Raw genomic sequence first — 18564 nt, 5'->3', positions numbered from 1 at the left:
TACACTGGATCAGTCCTTTCATCTATGCTTTACTTTTCTACGAAACCCGAAGAAAAATGTCATATTACAGCATTTACCTACCTACCTGACAGCCAGTCGTGTATCACTCTAACCAGTCACCTTGCACAGTTAGTCGCACAAAATGTTATTCAGCCACCACCTACCCTGTAGGTAGTCAAAGTACCCTTTGAGTATCGTCTGCCGCAGGTGTCGGAGCTGTCCGAGGAGGAGCAGATCTGGAGGCTGGGGGTGGCCAGGCAGCAGTGCGATGAGTTGATGAACACCCAGCCTGTTACTCTCACAGGTATGTTGTCACCTGAGTGTTTACTCACGAGTTGTTTGTGCCTTGTACTCACGAGTTGTTTGTGCCTTGTACTCACGAGTTGTTTGTGCCTTGTACTCACGAGTTGTTTGTGCCTTGTACTCACGAGTTGTTTGTGCCTTGTACTCACGAGTTGTTTGTGCCTTGTACTCACGAGTTGTTTGTGCCTTGTACTCACGAGTTGTTTGTGCCTTGTACTCACGAGTTGTTTGTGCCTTGTTTTTGTCTTTTCCTAGGATTGCGTTGAAGTTAGTTTCAACCTTGTCTTTCTCTTCGACAGCCTCGTTCGTTCTTATTTTCCATTCATTCATTTATTTATTCTTACTCTATCTTTATTTCTGTCTATATATATCTTTCTGCGTGTCTGTAGATGTGTTCCTTCTTCTAGTTCTTTCTCTCTTTTTTTTCTTTTTTCTTTCTCGGCTGTGGAGCTTTCTATGAAGACAGAATGCGCATGCGCTGCGATTACTGAGGCGAACAAAACAAATTCAAGATAAGGGATGAAATGTTCTCTCACACGCAAACCCCTCATTGGGTCACCTAGATGTGAATACGAAATGCCCGGACAACACATCTTTCTCCTTGTCTAATCGACTTCCACGATGTTACTCAGTGAAGCGGGCAGACAACTCTCCACTGGCTGAGGTTAAGTTCTGGCCCTTCTCACTTCCACTCATTTGTTTTTATGATCGAAAAGCAGTGAATAAAAGAGCGAAAAGAAGGAAGGGAGTGGAGGAGGAAAAAATAAAGAAAAGATGCCTTTTCTGCAACAAATTTCTTATTAAGATTTCCTCTGCTGTAGTTAGAAAAGCTGTTACTGGTCCGTTCCTTCCTGACCAGACCTACACTTCCGCCGATTTCCGGCCGTGGCGACGCATGCGCTTTTCGCGGTGCCTGCCATTTGTTTTAATTCTTCGTGCATTGCTTACTCGACAGGTGTGTCCGGATTTGTTTAGGTCAGGCGATTGAGACTAGATGACAATAACAACTTTTTTTTTCTCTGTCCTTCCTTATTTCCTCCTTATTTTACATCTGTTTTGTGGGGAAGAGGTTTTTGTTGCTCTGTTTAAGCTTTTTCATCTTTTCTTGCCATCGTCAGCTTTTCAGTTTTTTCTTTCTCCCTATTCATCACCTGGTTCCGTCCTTCCTTCCTACTTATATATTTAATACAACCACCAGTGCACTAACTCACGTACATCTACTCCACTGACTTTGTCACACACACACTCTCACACACACACACGTACTCACTGACCTCACCCACTCACGTACCAACTCCCTCGCAGTTATTCCAGGGTTAGGAGACTCTTCCCCTACACTCTAAAGCTTTGTATAATTCTGTCATAACTGCCATCGTAGAGATGTGATGTATACAGCATGAATACTGATTTGTAGGGCAGCGAGAAAAAGCATTTAGAAAATAGATAAACATGAAGTAGCCATTGACTCACTTCCGCAAGCCACTGATGGCCAGGGAGACCAACTTTATTGTCGTGAGGGCAACATCTACAAAACTTCATGGGTTTCATTTATCAGATGTTGTCACTATTATTCCAAACACACATCCACAGGTACACACAGGTACGCACACAAGACACACAAAGGTAAACACAAACAAGCACTGAAAACACAACCAAACACAAGAACAAGCACAAGAAAACACAAACAGGAATAAACATCTGCGCCCCAAAACGAATACAAGCACGAGAGATGGAGAGAGAGTTTTCGTGAGAGAGAGTTTTCTTCTCTTCCGCCATTGCCGGTAACTCCGAGAGGTTTTGACGTGATTACCTCCCTGTACAGCCAAGTAACGGGGTTGGTGAAACAAATATCACAAGTGCCTGGCGCGGAGGATGAGAAATAAAACTGTCATCAACTACGTGACATTGATGATGACAAATTGTAAAATGAGAATCTGGAGCCTGGCATTCCGTTTTTATTCTCGTTGATATCAAACTTTGGAGGCGATCACACCGGCGCGCCAGCTTAAAGGTGAGAATTAGAAACTGGGAAATACGAAAAGACCAACAACAAAATAATCAAACCCCAGACGAAGATGGATCATAGGGATCAAGATGTTGAAATCGTGTTTAAGATCATTTCCTTATTATGATCACGTGTTGCTCCCTTCGTCTGACTTGCACACGGGGTCACTTGCTGCTCTACCCGAGTGACAGAAGCGGTTGAGTAGATGAGTGGAAAGGAGATATAGAGGATGAAGATGAGAAACATCAGTTTGAAAGAGAGGAAAAGACAGATTAAGAGAAGACATGGAAGAAGACTCTAAACTTTCAGCTCAAACACAGAATTAACGACTGATTGGGTTCATTGATGTCAAAGCTGTTGATTGTTGAGTTTAATTTTTCTTTCTGTCAATACACACAACCTTAGCAAGACCTCTGTAGGTCGTGGGCAAGATGTGGACCTCCAAGGTCTGTGCTTGTATCCAATTACAGGACAGAAACTCTCTCAGTCTGTGAAGCTCTACCTCTGCTCTATAAGCGGGGCCCTAGAGGCTCATTCCTGTCCAGAAACCAGCCGAGCAGATAAAAGTCATTTTCATGCGTGAACAAACTCTTTCTTCCCGCCAGTCGGTTTTTCTGCAAGCTTCAGACATATGAATGATTAAGAAATCTTACTCCTCCCTCTCTTCCCTATAGTTTAAATGAGACTGACATAGTACCTTGCACACAAGCCCTCGTGTCTGGCATTCTTGCTGCTTCAAGTGTTCTGGCTCAACTGGAAATCCTGGGAGCGAGAAGGACGATATCATTTCCAGGAATCAATGAGTTTTATGGAGAAAAATATGGGAGACCCTGAAGCAGCAATCATGTGGGACAGCTTCAGTTGCTGATGGAGATCGTCGTGCTGCAGAAAAAAACAGACTTTGCCCGAAATACAAACGACAGCTTTGTGGATGCCTGGTCGGTCCTATTCAATTCCATTTTCTTGCGAAGGTTTGTTGGACGAGTTGAGTGGCTGGCTGCTTGCTGGACGTTTGGCTGATACACGGCTGAGTCGCTGATGTGCTAATTACTTCCAAATATTAAATGTCCGAATTTTGTAGACAATAATGCGATAAACGGGCGTTGACGATGACATTTTGAAAACGTGGTGAGCTGAGCCATTGTGCAGGACAACAAATTATTTTGTACAGCCAAGCTGTTAAAAATGTATGTGCCCTTTGATGTGTGTCATACGATCTGAGTTTATCATAATGTCGCGGTCACCGTGATCACAGCCACTCAGCCGCCACAATCACAACATTAAATAGTCCAGCTTCAATTTAAACTTCTTCAAACGCTTGTCTGTAATCATCGTTTGTTTTCGCCCCGGAGACGTTGATGTTGGTGGGATGACTGTCCTTCACACCTGTCAGGTATTGTGTGATTGTGTGATTGTGTGATTGTGTGATTGTGTGATTGTGCAGGTTTGTACTGCAACCGCACCTGGGACAACATCATGTGCTGGCCTGACACACCTGCCGGTGAGGTGCGGCGCCTGCCTTGTCCTGGCTACATCAACCGCTTTGACCAGTCAGGTGAGGCAGGAACTCAGTTGTTTTCTTTTGCTTTTTCTTTTCACCTTTCTCTCAAATTTGTGTCAGTGTCCTCCCCACTCCATGGTCTGTAAATCTAGCTTTATCAACGAATACATGTGGCTACGCAGTTGGGCTTATCTCGTCTGTAGACAAATTGTTATTGTTTATTATTATTATTATTATTATTATTATTATTATTATTATTATTATTATTATTATTATTGATGCTCTGTACACAGAGTTCGCCGTCAAGCACTGCCTGCAGAATGGAAGCTGGTTCGTGCTGCCTACTCTAGGGAAGCCGTGGACCAACTTCACCGCCTGCATCGAGAAGCACGCCATGGAGACAGTGCCACAGGTCATTGCGGTGAGCTTCATGTTTATCACAAACAATCTCTTAATAAACAGACCATATCGAGTGTGGTGATGGTGGTGATGACGGTGGTGGTGGTGACGGCGGTGATGGTGGTTTGAGCAGGCTGAAAGTGTTTGCAAACTCACTAATACCAGCACACGGTTATCCTCTCACACATTCATATGGACAATGTTTTCAATATCCATCTTTTGAGTTGTTTTCCGTTATTTTCACAGGTCTGTTAGGTGAAGAGAAGATTGTGAAGTTTTCTCTGACACTTCTATTAACACTTGTGTTCCTTGCCCTCTACCACACCCAGCATCACAAATCAAATGCTCTTCTTATCCTCTAACCACGATTGCCAAGTCCTCAAATTATCTGTGTTTTGCCCCCTGCGGAAGAAGTTTCCCTGTGGTCCACATTGAAAGGTGCCAGAGTCTAGAAAATGATGTCTGTCCTGACAGTTTGTGTCCTGGTGGCTATCTGAGGAGAAGACACGAAAGTCGTCTGGCAAATGTCGGGGTGGAAGGGTCTAGAACACACAGCTCCCTGTGTTACCAAAGTCTGGAGAAGAAATAGGGTTTTGTGCATGTATCTCTCATGTTCCCTGCAAATCAGGAACTGTCGCTGAGGACGTTAATAAAGTCTGACGAGAGAGGGTCTGGTGGGCGGCTCACTTCGCTGTCTAGCCTACCTGTCCATGTTATACACTTGGTGTAAGGTGTGTGCCGGGTGTAGCAGCTGATCTGCACTCACTCAGTAACATTTCTCGTTTGTTGACTTGAATTTCTCAATCTCAACTTCTTTGTTTTTGTTTTGTTTTGCGTTTTTGCTTTTTATGAGGTTTTTTTTTTTTTGTTCACGGAGCGTTCTCCCGGACATCACGGGGAGTTGTGTTGGGCGATGTGCAGTTAATAAGCGACTCACACCCAGAGGGCGAGGGCTAAATGGAAACAAGCATTTTACCTCTCGTTAATAAAGAATTGTCATTGTCCCGCATGTCAATGAGGAAACACAACATCCTGTCATCTCTGTCTTTAAGTAACAAATTTATGAATCAAATGTTCATCCAACAAAAAATCTCAGCACACAGTGAGACTCTATAAGCTGACCGTAAGAACATATAGGACTAGAAAGCAGTGAGCAAACTTACTTTCAGTCAAAGGATCCTCAAAATGTCTCCTGAGGACTGGGGTCACAAGAACTGGCATCGGAAGCTGTCTGACCTGCAAGGACCTACGCTTCTGATCTCCTGTCCACGTTCATCAATATTCTATCAACTCTCTTTCTTTCTTCACTTTTTGAAATGCCAGTGAAAAGTATTTCGCCTACTGGCTGGTTTCGTAAACTAAAGAAAAGCTGGATAGATGAAATCAGTAATGGAAGTAGAGGCCTGTCTCCTACAGAGCTTCAGTTCCGACTTTTCCCGAAGAGATGTCCATCCTTTTGTCTAGTGTCAAAGGCAGTGAGACAGTGTCTGTGGGTGTCATGGGGGGAGAATGATGGCCACAGGGCCATTGTATACGGCCTGGGAGGCTTGGGTCAAAGTAAATGAAGAAATATTCGGTGCTCGACATTGTCGTCGCCTCTAAGGAGGAAGACACAGGAAGTAGTTTTTTTTTATAAAAAAAAAACCGAGTGTTTCGCTTTTAATGAATGGTATCTGCAAAAGACTGAATATGCCTGTGGGAAAATATTAGCGCAGACTACAGCTGGTAGAGTCGTGTGTTCATTCACACCGTCCCTCACTTCTCCATTACATGCAGTTCTGTTTGTTCTCTGTTACTCAGCCATTCCTGTCCTCCGCTCACTCATCCTTCCAAGTGGATATCGAGGGCATTTTTAGTCTAAAACTGTATATCGGCCTCTTAGATGTTTGATTATATTTGCCTGAATAACTCATAACACGTGAGAGAAGGTTATTTGGATGTTTATATTTTTAGATTTTATTATCGTATTTACTGTGGATTTGTTTTAGCACTAAAAGCAACTTAGGAGAGTCAATGAATTCAAGAGCATTAACTACTACAGATTTAAAGATGTAAGATGCAGTAGTAACGGTAACTATATTCTCAAGGAAATAAATTGTGTCTTTGACGATTAATTAGAAAAAAGACAAATGTGACCGGTGGGTCATTTATTCACACTACGAAAATGTCGTGCGGGGAAATGATGTTCACATAAAGTAGGGTTAGCATGACATGATCATGATTAGAATGCAAGTTGGATGGCATTACTCGCACTCATTACCATCAAATACTGTCCACTTCCACATCCCTGTCACCTCCGAGCAGTCGTAACCTGGCCTCTTACTTTCTCAGTCTTTGGGTGTCCACGACCCGAGAGCTTTCCTGTGAAGGGTCTTCACATTAGTTGGGTGAGCAGGAGGTGGTGGGTGTTGGGATGAAGCTAGTTCTTCATGTAGGATTCTCTTTATGTCGTCGTGTTCAGAATAGAACATTCTAGAAAAGTTGTTCCAGGAACTAGCAACAGTTTTATGACGATTATAAATATTTTCCATCTTGACAACCTTTTTTATATCGCCGGTTGTGCAGGAGAGATCCACAATGCTCGGCCACTGTGGCACAAGGTCCAGTCTCCGTTAGACTTCGGCTTCTGTGCGCAAATACAGTGATACCTCGGTTCTCGAACGCCTTGACTTTCGACCAAATCGGTATTCGAACAGGAAATTCGAGAAAATTTTGTCTTGGAATCCGAACAAATATTTGGAACTCGAACATCCGAACGTCCGAGATGAGCCGAGTTGAGCCGAATGGCGTTCATTCAGCCCAGCGCGCCTTGCTTGCGTCATCAGTGTGAGTGCAAAGGGGAAAAAAACAGCAAACAATTGACAAATTCTTCCGTAAAGAAATCAGACAAGCAACTGCAGAGCAAGATTCTGATTCTCCTCAGCAAAAGATACAGAGAACAGAAACACCCGAAGAGCAGTTACCCTCTGTTTTTATTGAAGAGGACTCCCCTTCAAAACAATAACCATCCCCCTTCCCTCCTCCCTCCACATTCATTCCCTCCTGCCATAAAGTTTGGTACAGGTACAGTAAATGAAACACAATTTACTGTACTGTACTGTACATTTTATTTTTTTTTTTTTTGTTTTAATAAATACACTTTTATTTCTTATTTCTTGTTGAGACTCATGTTTTTCTATATATTATATACAAATTAGGCTAGTAAATAGGCATTTTCTGGGGCTTGGAACGAATTGATCCAGTTTCCATTATTTCCTATGAGTTTCATTGCTTCGGTTCTCGAACAATTTGGTTCTCGACCGTCCTCCTGGAACGAATTATGTTCGAGAACCGAGGTATCACTGTAGGAGGGAAGCTAATTACGGATGCAGACAAACTATGAGTGACAGATCTCATTTAAAGTGCTATCAATAACAAAACGAACATTAATGATGATGATGATGATGATGACGATGATCACGACAATGATGACGACGATGATGATGATGAACACACGCCAGAGCAGGTGGGAAGATCGTGTCTGCTGGAGCTACTTCCAGGCGCGTCCGATTCATCATCCCGCAAACTACATCCCAGAGCCCGGATATTCACCTGTCACACAGCGGAAATAGGGAGACCGTGATCCGGGTTCTGTTACAGCTTAATAAACCATTCCCACCATCCCTACTGTCGCAAAAATACTCTGTTTCTCTCTGGATTTTTGTCCTCACTCTCTTTTTCTCAAACAAATAAAGAAACACAGCCTACTTTGTACCCGGAGACAGGTTGCTGTCCTCGTTCTGCTCCCCGACAGATCAGTTCATCGTGTCGTCAGCCTGGCGTCTCGTCTCGAGGTCGTTCCGTGCAGTAAGGAACGAGGAGGGAGGGTAGGTATGGAGGGCGGACTGTTTCCTCCTGTACCTCCTCACTCACTGATCGACGAGGTCAGTCTCGTCTTACAAACACGCCATCTGCATCCTCCGTGTCTCCATCACGTGACCGGACTGGCAGGTCTCGCATGTCCGGACTGCATCACGAGAGGGGAACAGGGTAATCACCACCCGATGACGAGGGCTGGTAGGGTACTTGCCCACAATTGCCAGTAAAGAGAGATTCATTGAGTAGTCATTGAGAGATATTGGGCGACCTGCTGCCTGACCTTTTTGTGGAACAGTTTACCATGGGATTGCCAGTATTGTTTCTGTTTTTATTTTGTTTGTTTGTTTGTTCTTCTTTCGTCATTTTTGTTACTTTACAGAAATAACAGATTTCCGCAGCAGTTGCTTTTCTTCTTGTAATGCACTCATCAAGTGTCACTCACTCATTTTTCTTTGCCTCCTGCCTTCATCCTGAGCATCCTGCACAATGGCAACATCACATCTGTAGAGGTGTGAGCTCTGACAGGATTTCTTTGGCTGCTTTTCTGGAGACTGACAGCAACACTTGTGTCACTCATCATTTTCTGCAAGTGTTTGTGCATAGCTGATAGCACACCTTCAACCTCTTCTTCGTTTGTTTTGTCATGTGATATTTTTAAATTTTATATCAACTGCTGTTTTCTTTATGTCTGCGTGTATCCATGACACCCCGAGATCCCATTGCACTCTCGTAATTCCACCCTCCCAACACACACACACATGCACGTGAAAGCTTCTCTCTCTTTAAACAGGATCAAAACTGTTTTATTTGCTCATGCAGACAACAACGATATTTAGATAAGTTTTTGTGAGTCTCATTACTTCTAAAGAATGAGCAGTAATCATCCCGATTGCATAATGTCAGTAATGTGTCAACTGCCAACTGTAGTCGTCTTGCTGTTGGTTTGTTCTTGTTTAATTTCCTGAGTTTTATTTCTTCGTCTGATGTTGCATAATGCTCCCCCTTAAAACAGACTCGTGCAAACTGTCTTTCAGGTGGTTGGATTAATCTCTTTAAAAGATTTTTTTCCCAAGATTCTGAGTAAACAAGGTTCCTTCATTTCCAACATTGACATTCTAGAGTGTCCACAAGAAAAGGTCAAGGATATGAAATAAGTTTACTAGTAATTAAACTCCACTCCCACCCATTGGCTGGACCCTCGTTACCATGAGAGCCTAGTGGTGAGCGTGACATCAGGGTGCTACCTCCTTCGGTCCACCTGCATGTTGGAAGTTTTGTTTCATGAAGGGAGTGCGTGGATTATTAAAAGCAAGTAACTTTATATCAACAGCGATTGTTGTTGTTGTTGTTGTTGTTGTTGTTGTTGTTGTTGTTGTTGTTGTTGTTGTTGTTGTTGTTGTGATGATGAGGAGAATTTTTCTGTCGTTGTGTCAGAGATCTTTTCACCTATGTTCGCTGTCTGGCAAGTTGTAACAATGACAATGACCACCTTCACGAAATAAAAACAAAACAGAACAAGCGCTAGTTACAAGGAAACAAAACAGGTTGATTGTTATAACTAGAACACAAGATAATATAAAAATGCTATATTACATCTTCTCCATCACACACCCACACACGCCAGCGACATTTCCTGTATTGTTGTGCACTTGACAGTGAGCTTTGAACTCTGTCCACAGGACCACATGCCCAGAATCAAGATCATGTACACTGTTGGCTACTCGATGTCCCTGACCACCCTCATCCTGGCAGTAGCCATCATAATCTACTTTAGGTGAGTATTTCTGTCACCACCACCACCACCACCACCACCACCACCACCACCACCTATAAACATCTACAACACACTGCTTACACGGCATTAAAGTCCTCTTCTTCACAAATTGGAAACATGGACCGCAAAGAGCAACATAAACTGAAAAAACGAAAACCGACCTTGTTTCGACTTTGTGGGAGAAAAACATGCCCATCACTTTCCACAATTATTATCGATGAATTTCAAATTATTTTTTGTGAACAAGAGCTTCAAGAGTAAAACGTTTTTTCACAGATTTGTCAGAGAACACCCACGCGCTTCGCTTCAATCAAGCACGCAGCCTGCCATTTGCATGTTCCTTCTCGCAATAAACTAATCTGCCCTTGCAGGCTCTGTCTCGACTTTATATAAATTAAAAAAACAGTTTTGAAATCTTCGCATGCAATGCCTGTAAAATATTCTACGAATACAAGAAAAAATTGCTCTCTGACTACCTTCCTTCCACAGAAACCAATACAATTTGTAAATGTGTGTATGTGTGTGAGTATAGGGTGTAACCTGATGCAATTATGACAAAGTTTGGTATATGAGTAGAATGACTTGCTACTCATTTTATTATCTCTTTTTCTCTTTCTCTCTCTCTCTTTCTCTCTCACTCCCACACACAAGTTTCTGGCAATATTAATCTGATTCATTTTCTCTGGTAACGCCCCCATAAAAATGAGCGTGACAAGAACATAAAACCCTCGTCATCATCGCCTCGCATGCACGTGACGTGTGTCTAATCCCTGCGTGCATCGTTTCTAATACCCACGTAATACCCGGATGTTGACTGGCAGGCGGCTGCACTGCGCGCGCAACATGATCCACCTCAACATGTTCATCGCCTTCCTGCTGCGTGCCGCCGTCTCCCTCATGAAGAACGTGCTGCTCGTCAACGACCTCGGCTTCCCCATCGACGTTAACGTCTCGGGCGCCAGGATCGACTTCATCCAGGAGGGCACCGTGAGTAAAGCCCGCCCACAGGGGGCGCAGGTGGCGCAGGTGGCGCTGGTGTCGGCGCATGTGGCGCTGGAAATCGGTTGGTGTTGGTGGTGGGATGGTGGTGGTGGTGATAGCGGTGGTGGTGCTTGCAGCTAAGATGCTCACTAAAACCTCTCGCTGTTTTGTTCATGAAATATAGTGCGATGTTGTTATTGCATCAACATGAAATCTAACGGGGTTGTTACTGTATCAGCGCCATAAATTGTTGTTGTTGTTGTTGTTGTTGTTGTTGTTGTTGTTGTTGTTGTTGTTGTTCAGGTGGTGTTGCTAACTCTCTCCTTTAGCACTTAACTAATTTCTAATCTTGTTGTAAAGCAACAAAAGGAGTGTTGGTGGGGGTGTCTAAGACTCAGCGGACATCTGCTGTGACAACAAGTGTTACTGGCTGCTTCCCTACTTGTTGCCATGGTTGTGATGATAGGCATTATTCCTATAGTTTTGATGTTTTTGTTTTTTGGGGGGTTTTTATTTTTCTTTTTTTTTAGTAGATTCATGTTATAATTTGTATAATTTTCACACGTGTTGGCGTGACTATTCATGAATTTGTACCACAAGAAGGATGAAGTATGTATTTAACGCCGAACCAACAAAGCTACATCAAAGCAGCCGGAACTGTAAATTGATGTTCATGTAAACAAGTGTTTTTGTTGGTCGACTGTGTTTAGCTTTTGTCTTCTGATAGGAAAGACTGTCTAGTATAGGAGACGTGTTGCAGGAGCCAAATGTTTCCTACCAGAAGCCTACTCCTGAAATTTAAATAACAGTGATGTTGTTAGGAACAGACTCAGTTTCTCTAAATCGATTGTGTCCTTTACAAATGCTTTAAGACTCTGAAGTAATCAAGTGAGGAAAGATGGACCAATGGTAAAGTGCACTAAGGACAGGAAAAAGGGCGACAACTTAGTTCCATAGAGTTATCTCCTGCAACAAACGGAAATGGAAAATGGCTTGCCGCCGCTGACCTCGGTGTGGAGGCACGCGTCTGTGCCGACGATAAGCAGACTTTTAGTAACCAACAGACATTTCTACAGAAGGCGAACACTAAACATTCTGATCACCGAGGCACGTGGAGGGCTTTACACGTGTTCTAGGATGAAGAATGTGCGTGGGGTGGGAGCCAGCCTGGGTCTCCATGTCAGAGCTTAGGATAGCTGGGAAAATAATGTTTAGAAACTGGGTCGGTGGGTTTATCAAGCAGCACCAAAGGTTGTCTAAGAAAAAATATATAATTTTTGTGGAATAGGTATTTCATTCTATCACGCCATTTGTATATTTACGTTTCGTTCACATTCGTTGAAAATTAAACATAAAAATGTTTTATTTGAATAAAGTGAATAAGGTATTTGGTGAAGTTAAACTATAACCTACTTTCTATAAATAGCAATAACAATTTTTATTCGAGAAAGTACTGTTTAGAGGAAACATCTAATTGTACATCAGTGCTGTTAAGAGTTGCGTCTTCAGCGAAGTGTGTCGTGAACAAAACAAAAACTTGTTGATTAGTGATGATTAAACTTGTTTACAGCACTGGGAGTGCAAGCTATTCTTCACGCTTTTCAACTACGTCATCTTTACGAGCGTCATGTGGCTGTTTAACGAGGGCCTTTATCTCGTCCTCATCCTCTCCGTGTCTGTCTTCGCCGAGAAGACCAAGATCCGTTGGTTCGTCATCCTCGGCTGGGGTAAGTTATTTTTATTTTTATTTAATTATTTGTTTCAGTGTGATTCGTATTATAAAGCAATTTTGACTACACTAAAACTGAAATTTTTTCTTTTCGTTGGAACAAGCAGGTACATAAAATTCTCCATCCTCTCTGAAGCCATCACAAAGTCATCAAAACAAAATAAACATCGTTTTTCTTGCAAAGACCTTAAAGCTTCGCAAAGCTTGATGTACCGAAATTGTCCTGCAGTCTTTTACATTATATTTTTCTGTAAACGGAGATCCATTTCCCCGTGTTCGAGTGAAAGTTCTTTCATTCTGTAGCGTTGCGACTCCTGATACAGTGAGTTTACTCCTTGTGCACACTGTTTCCTCTTAATGTGATACGTGTTAATCTCTCCCCTTTGTTATTCCTCCAACCTGTCCATCATGCAACATTAATGCTCAGTAGAAGTACACTTTAACAAGCCAAATATCTAGCAAGACAAACAACGATCTTTATATTTTAATTCTCTATAGTTAATGGTGCCTTTAAGCATGAAAGATGATGTTTTGCGACAACAGACCGGGAGAAATACCAGCTTTATATTTTATGTAAAGGTTTCCCCATGCTCTTCATCATTCCCTGGGTGGTATGCAGAATCAAACTAGACGACATGCTGTGAGTTGCTTGGTCAGACTGACTTGTACTTTCCACTTTCGTCGTGCCTTTCTTCCTTCATCTCAGCTTCTGATGTTTCCAGTCTAATATCAACTTAAACTGATGTGCTGTTCATGAAATGCAATGCTCTGTCCAAATTTTGAATCAAGTGTTTGTAGTTTGAGTCTTGTTCTTGCAAAATAAATTTTGTTTTACTGGAATGTCCTACAAGACAGTTTGGCAGCTCTGTTGTAATTTCCTTCACTTTCCTTTCTGTTTTTATTCTAAATAGTGTTTGCTACTAGTCTTCCTCCCTCTCCGATTTCTCCTTCTCGTCTTTTTCAACTTCTTCCTTTCCTTCTTTGCTTTAATTTCCCTCGTGCAGTAGTTGTGACATCTTGCTACCTTTGCCACTTGCAGGTGCTGGAACGTGCACATGTCTGACGAGTTGTTCTGGATTCTAAGAGCCCCCATCGTGGCCTCAGTAGCGGTAAGTTCCCTGACTTCGGCCAGACACCCTTAAATTCTTACCCTTGACCTACCTCCTGAGTCCCGCCGGCTAAAGCCTGTCTCAGACGGCCCACGATGCAAGGAATTAGTCCATCCGACTGCAACGCAAGGAGAAAAATAATGAATTATATGTCTCAGACTTACACCAGGTGCCGGGTACACAGAACGCCGCTGGCGGGCAGTTAACCCGACTAGTCTAGCACCCTGCTAATCTTAGTCCAGGTACACGAGTCGAGTTTCAGCAGCAGACAGCCATTTAGCCTCAGAAAAGTAGAGGTTCTCAAAGTACCTCAGAAATATTTGTAGGGCAGCTAGCGATCTCAGGCAATTTTCACCGATTTCTCAACTGAAAACTGGAAAATCGTATTCACGGAATCTAAGCACATTGCACGCTTCAAATGGTGAAGAAGGTGGTTCATAGACAAAGTGACCATTCCTCTATTCCATTTGTTCCTGCTGACTCAAAATGAAATAGTTGATTTTTCTCGGTAATTCTTTTGCTACTCAAATGTTTATACTTTTAGGAATTCATATCTTGCAGTAATTATGAATACACAAAATAACATTGTTATAGCAGCGCAGTGCGTGTGGATGTAAATATTTCCAGTTGTCATCTCCTTGGCTCTGAGCTGAATCTGTGGTGTGCACCTCAGGGCCAGTGTTTAGCTGTCAGCTCGGCTTCTAGCGGCAAGTTTAGCAGTCAGCTTAGCGGGCTCCGTGCACCCAGCCCCACATCGTCTGACAGACAAATATCTCAGCGCTAGAGGGGGACCTGTGAAGGGAAATATCTCCATGGGTATAAGATGAAATCTTTGTTGCAAACGGTGAGGCTAGTTCTTAGCTATCGCTTTTCTTTTCCCTTGAGTCCAGCTTTATACCGTCAGTAGAAGTGCCTGCATTCTCGGACTTTAGTCACATCGGTTGATGCTCTGAGGACAGAGAAGGAAATCTCGTGTGTATGTAGCTTGTTAACAGCATTCCAGAGAAAATCAAGATTGACAGAGCTGTGACAGACACTTGGCAAATGAGGCTAACAGCCTGCATTGCCTCGTTTAATGACCACGTCACTGTCTTTACATGTGTACTTTGTTTGAACGTGTTTGAACATATATATATATGTACACGTGCAGATCAATTTCCTGTTCTTCATCAACATTGTCCGCATGCTCTTCACGAAGCTTACTGCCACCAACTGCCCAGAATCCAAGAAAGTTAGATACCGGTAAGTACACAGTACACAAAGTTAGATTCTCATGGGCACTCAGCCTTCTGTCAAGTAGGGAAGAGAGCTTGTATACATTCCCTATGATCATTATTTTTTATTTTTATTATTATTATTATTATTATTATTATTATTATTATTATTATTATTATTATTATTATTATTAATTGCATGGCTGGTTGCGAGTGTATGTTCGCAAACGTGTTAGTTTATGTTGGTGTGTTTATCTGCTCATGGATATGCATCTTCGCGTGGGTGCGTTGGTGTGTGCGTGTATGTGTGTGTATAGATAAGCACGACATTTACATGTGTTTCTCTGTGTGCGTGTGTGATTACGCATGCGCAGGAAGCTGGCCAAGTCGACGCTGATTCTCATCCCTTTGTTCGCGGTGTACTACATGGCCTTCATCTGGATCCCTGACGACCTCAACCCCACCTGCGAGCTGATCAGGATTTACATTGAAATGCTCTTCAACTCGCTGCAGGTAATAATCTCTCAAAGTCACGTGTTGGGATCGTGACATACCTCACGACTCGTGATTCCAACAGTAAACTTCAGGTACAGTTGTATGCAAGTAAGCGTGTGCTTACAAACACACTGGGCAAGGAAGGATTATGAATAAATGGTCAAATTACCTTCTGTTTTATCCATTATACTATCAATTTTATAAAAAAACCAGCGTGATTTTCAGGAGTGTACAGTGATGTGCTTAGACAGATTTTCAGCAAATGGTTGTAATTAATAAATGATGCCTCAGCATGTTTCAACAAATTTCGGTTGAGGCTATGAAATCTGAAATAGTCTATTTAATAAATGTGCATTATGGAAATTATTAGTAAAAATATTTTAACATCATATTACAGATTTAAAGACTAAAAAAACAACAAGTCTGAGAGAGGGACTTGATCATCTCCCACTGTTTTTTCTTTTCCCTTCCATTTTGTCTAGGATCCGTTCTCTTCAAGTTTTGTGGTCAAAGGGGAACAAATCTGATTGAATCGAGGCTTTAATCATAGTTACGTCCCCTGAACGCTTCTCTGTGACCATTGCTGAAGTTCATCGCTTGATGAACTGTTATACACGTCTGCATTTTCTTGCATTCTCTCTCTATCTCTCTGTCACACACACACACTTGATAAATATTATTATGATGTTCAAAATCCCTTTTTATTTTTACAGGGATTCCTGGTGGCCTTGCTGTTTTGCTTTCTGAATACTGAGGTATTGTTTAAACTTTTGTAAATTATTTAGCAAAAGTTTAATTATTTCATCTGTTAACCAGATTTCAGATTTTTTTAAAATTATATGCTCAATCAATTTGTAAAAATTTAGCACAGAGAGAGAAAGAGTTCTGACCACAGTTTTAGTTTCACCCGTTTGTAAACGATATGAGATACTCCCAAGGTCAGAGATCAGTAATTTTTGTGATAAAACTGTCGGATAAAACTTTCACTTCTGCCATGTCGTGTTTAGTTCATACTCCAGACTACATTTTTTTTTCGAGCTGTTACTTCTGGCTATTAAACATTTACACTTCATCCTTTTTTTTTTTTTTAATCGAATCACTTTTCTGTTTTTACTTTTCGAAGCTTTTGCTTTCAAGCAAAATGTCAAATGTCCTAACTTGGATTATTTTTTATGCCAAAAGGTGCTAGTTAAGAAAATTTAATTTGTTCTGCCTGTTTTCCGACAGGTCCAGAATGAAATCCGCAAGAAGTGGCATCGGCACGTGCTTAACGGAACTGGAAGCTGGAATTCCACGCCATCTGTCGGCTCGTTTTTCCGACGGAGCGCCAACGCGCGGGACAAGAAGCTACACCACAGCTCGCGCCTTGACAGCCGCTCCGTCATCGAGTCGGAGTGCGCTCACTCCAGCTTCTTCCCAACCGTGGTCACCACTCAGAAGCAAAATGGCCATCTGACCACCATCTGCGAGGAGAGCGTGCTCCTCACGGGCTTCGGGGTTCTGGGGAACAAAGCCCCCGTCGACAATGGCCGCTCATCCGGGCAAGACCATAACGAAAATCGAAGAAACTATGAGTCGTTCGACGTAGGCGGCGAAGAGAATGTCGTCATTCAAGAACTGTCGCCCTTGAAGAAAGACGAGAATGGGGACAGCAGTCGGTGACAAGGTGTTGGGACTGCTGGACCCTAGGGTTTGTGATCCCGGTTATATGTTACTTATCTGTGGACATCGCTGCTGTTGTCGTTGTTGGAGCTGAACGTTTTACATCGTGGTCACAAATGAAGGAAATCCATGGACGTGTGTCGCTCAGCAGAACATCCGACTGTTCAGAACTCAGTCTTGGTCTGAATGATGTATCTAAACACTTGCGTGCACTTCACGCATTTAACAAATGTAGTGACCTCTGCTCTACCAGGAGATCGCAGTCAGGTAGACAAGGAACATCAGCCGGAGTGTTGTCGACGACTACTGTTTATGTTTATCTCGTGGAGAGCAGAAGTACTGTTTCTCTCTCCCCCAACCCTCCCTCTCTCTCCTTCTCTCTTTCTCTCACCACGCCACACGAGATTATCCAGTTCATCACACATCCCTCCCTCAAGGCCATCCCTTGTCTGGCATGTCACCAGGTCATCGTAGGTCACACGAGGTCGTCTTCTACTAAACTTTTTTCTCACACGCCGTTTCCAGCGACTTTGAAACAAAAAGCCAGGAATACGGTCCTCAGTGTTGATGCTCAACCCTCTTGTACGGCTCCATCGCTGACAAAGGGACCGCTTCATGAACGTTTGTGTCTGTGCCAAAAGGAAGGGCAGGCACTTAAATCGCATCCTAAGCTTGGAGACTGAATAATGGAGATACGGGGGATGTGGGTGTGTGAGGGGGGACAGAGAGATGCTGTGTTTACTTGTACTGGAGACGCCAACCGCGTCAGGCGAGGAGCCGGTGGACGTTGCATTCCCGTCGAGCGGCGTGTTTATAGCGGTTGTTCACGTTGTCGTTGCTGCCGTTGATGATGGTGATCGGGAAGAGAAGGAAGTGATGTGATATGTTGACAAAAACGTTTGAAAGCTCGTACGTGTACAAATTTGTGTACAAATGTCTGAGTAACTGCGAAAATAGTGTGCACTCGCTTATAAGTGTGTGTGTGTGTGAGTGAGAGAGAGAGCGAGGTTGTATGTGTGTGAAAGGTAGAAAGTGATAAGAAACGAGCAAACATAATAATGAATGTTAATATTGTCATTATCAAACACTGTTAGTTGCTTCGACCTGCAGAATTCTGCAAGGTTCTGTATTTTCCAGCTGAAAAAAAATCCCGTATCCTTTGAAAATCTGTGCGTGTCATTCCTGTGGACTGCTTACTCTATGTAGACCAGTTTTATTCTGACATTGCAAACTCAAGATGTCCCTCACTCTCCAAGAGCAGGCAACTGAAGATGGATGACATTAGACCAGTTTTTAAAGACACAAGTGATCAACATAATGATGCCGAATCTGTTATTCATGCTGTTGGACTTGCAGTGATAGGATGGGCGGGAGTGTATTTCGCGCTGTTCTTTGTATGCTTGAGTTTGATCTGTCTGTTAATAATATCTTGGATTTCGTACTTGTTGGTTCATGTTGTTTGTCTTAACCAATCAATCATCGTGACCAATGCCACCAAGACCACCGCCCACCCTATCGTCATCAGCAGCAGTAA

General features: G+C 42.8%; 1 protein-coding gene across 3 annotated transcripts in view; it reads left to right on the top strand.

Annotated features, from left to right (window-relative positions):
- Positions 1-18471, top strand: part of LOC112563778 (parathyroid hormone/parathyroid hormone-related peptide receptor-like) — a 61343-nt gene extending 42872 nt beyond the window's left edge. For all 3 annotated transcript variants that reach the window (XM_025238101.1, XM_025238102.1, XM_025238103.1), the window contains 12 exons: positions 208-304; positions 3753-3863; positions 4103-4230; positions 9746-9840; positions 10662-10827; positions 12392-12548; positions 13130-13190; positions 13590-13659; positions 14810-14901; positions 15248-15386; positions 16082-16123; positions 16596-18471. In XM_025238101.1, the coding sequence (XP_025093886.1) occupies positions 208-304; positions 3753-3863; positions 4103-4230; positions 9746-9840; positions 10662-10827; positions 12392-12548; positions 13130-13190; positions 13590-13659; positions 14810-14901; positions 15248-15386; positions 16082-16123; positions 16596-17030 (1593 nt within the window). In that variant the 3' untranslated portion in view covers positions 17031-18471. The remainder of the gene's footprint in view (positions 1-207; positions 305-3752; positions 3864-4102; positions 4231-9745; positions 9841-10661; positions 10828-12391; positions 12549-13129; positions 13191-13589; positions 13660-14809; positions 14902-15247; positions 15387-16081; positions 16124-16595) is intronic.
- The last annotated feature ends 93 nt before the right edge of the window (positions 18472-18564 follow it).

The sequence above is a fragment of the Pomacea canaliculata genome, linkage group LG5 (genome assembly GCF_003073045.1).
Source record: "Pomacea canaliculata isolate SZHN2017 linkage group LG5, ASM307304v1, whole genome shotgun sequence".
Taxonomy (NCBI): Eukaryota; Metazoa; Mollusca; class Gastropoda; order Architaenioglossa; family Ampullariidae; genus Pomacea; species Pomacea canaliculata.
The sequence above is the reverse complement of the archived record's forward strand: the minus strand, read 5'-3'. Positions and strand labels throughout refer to the sequence as shown.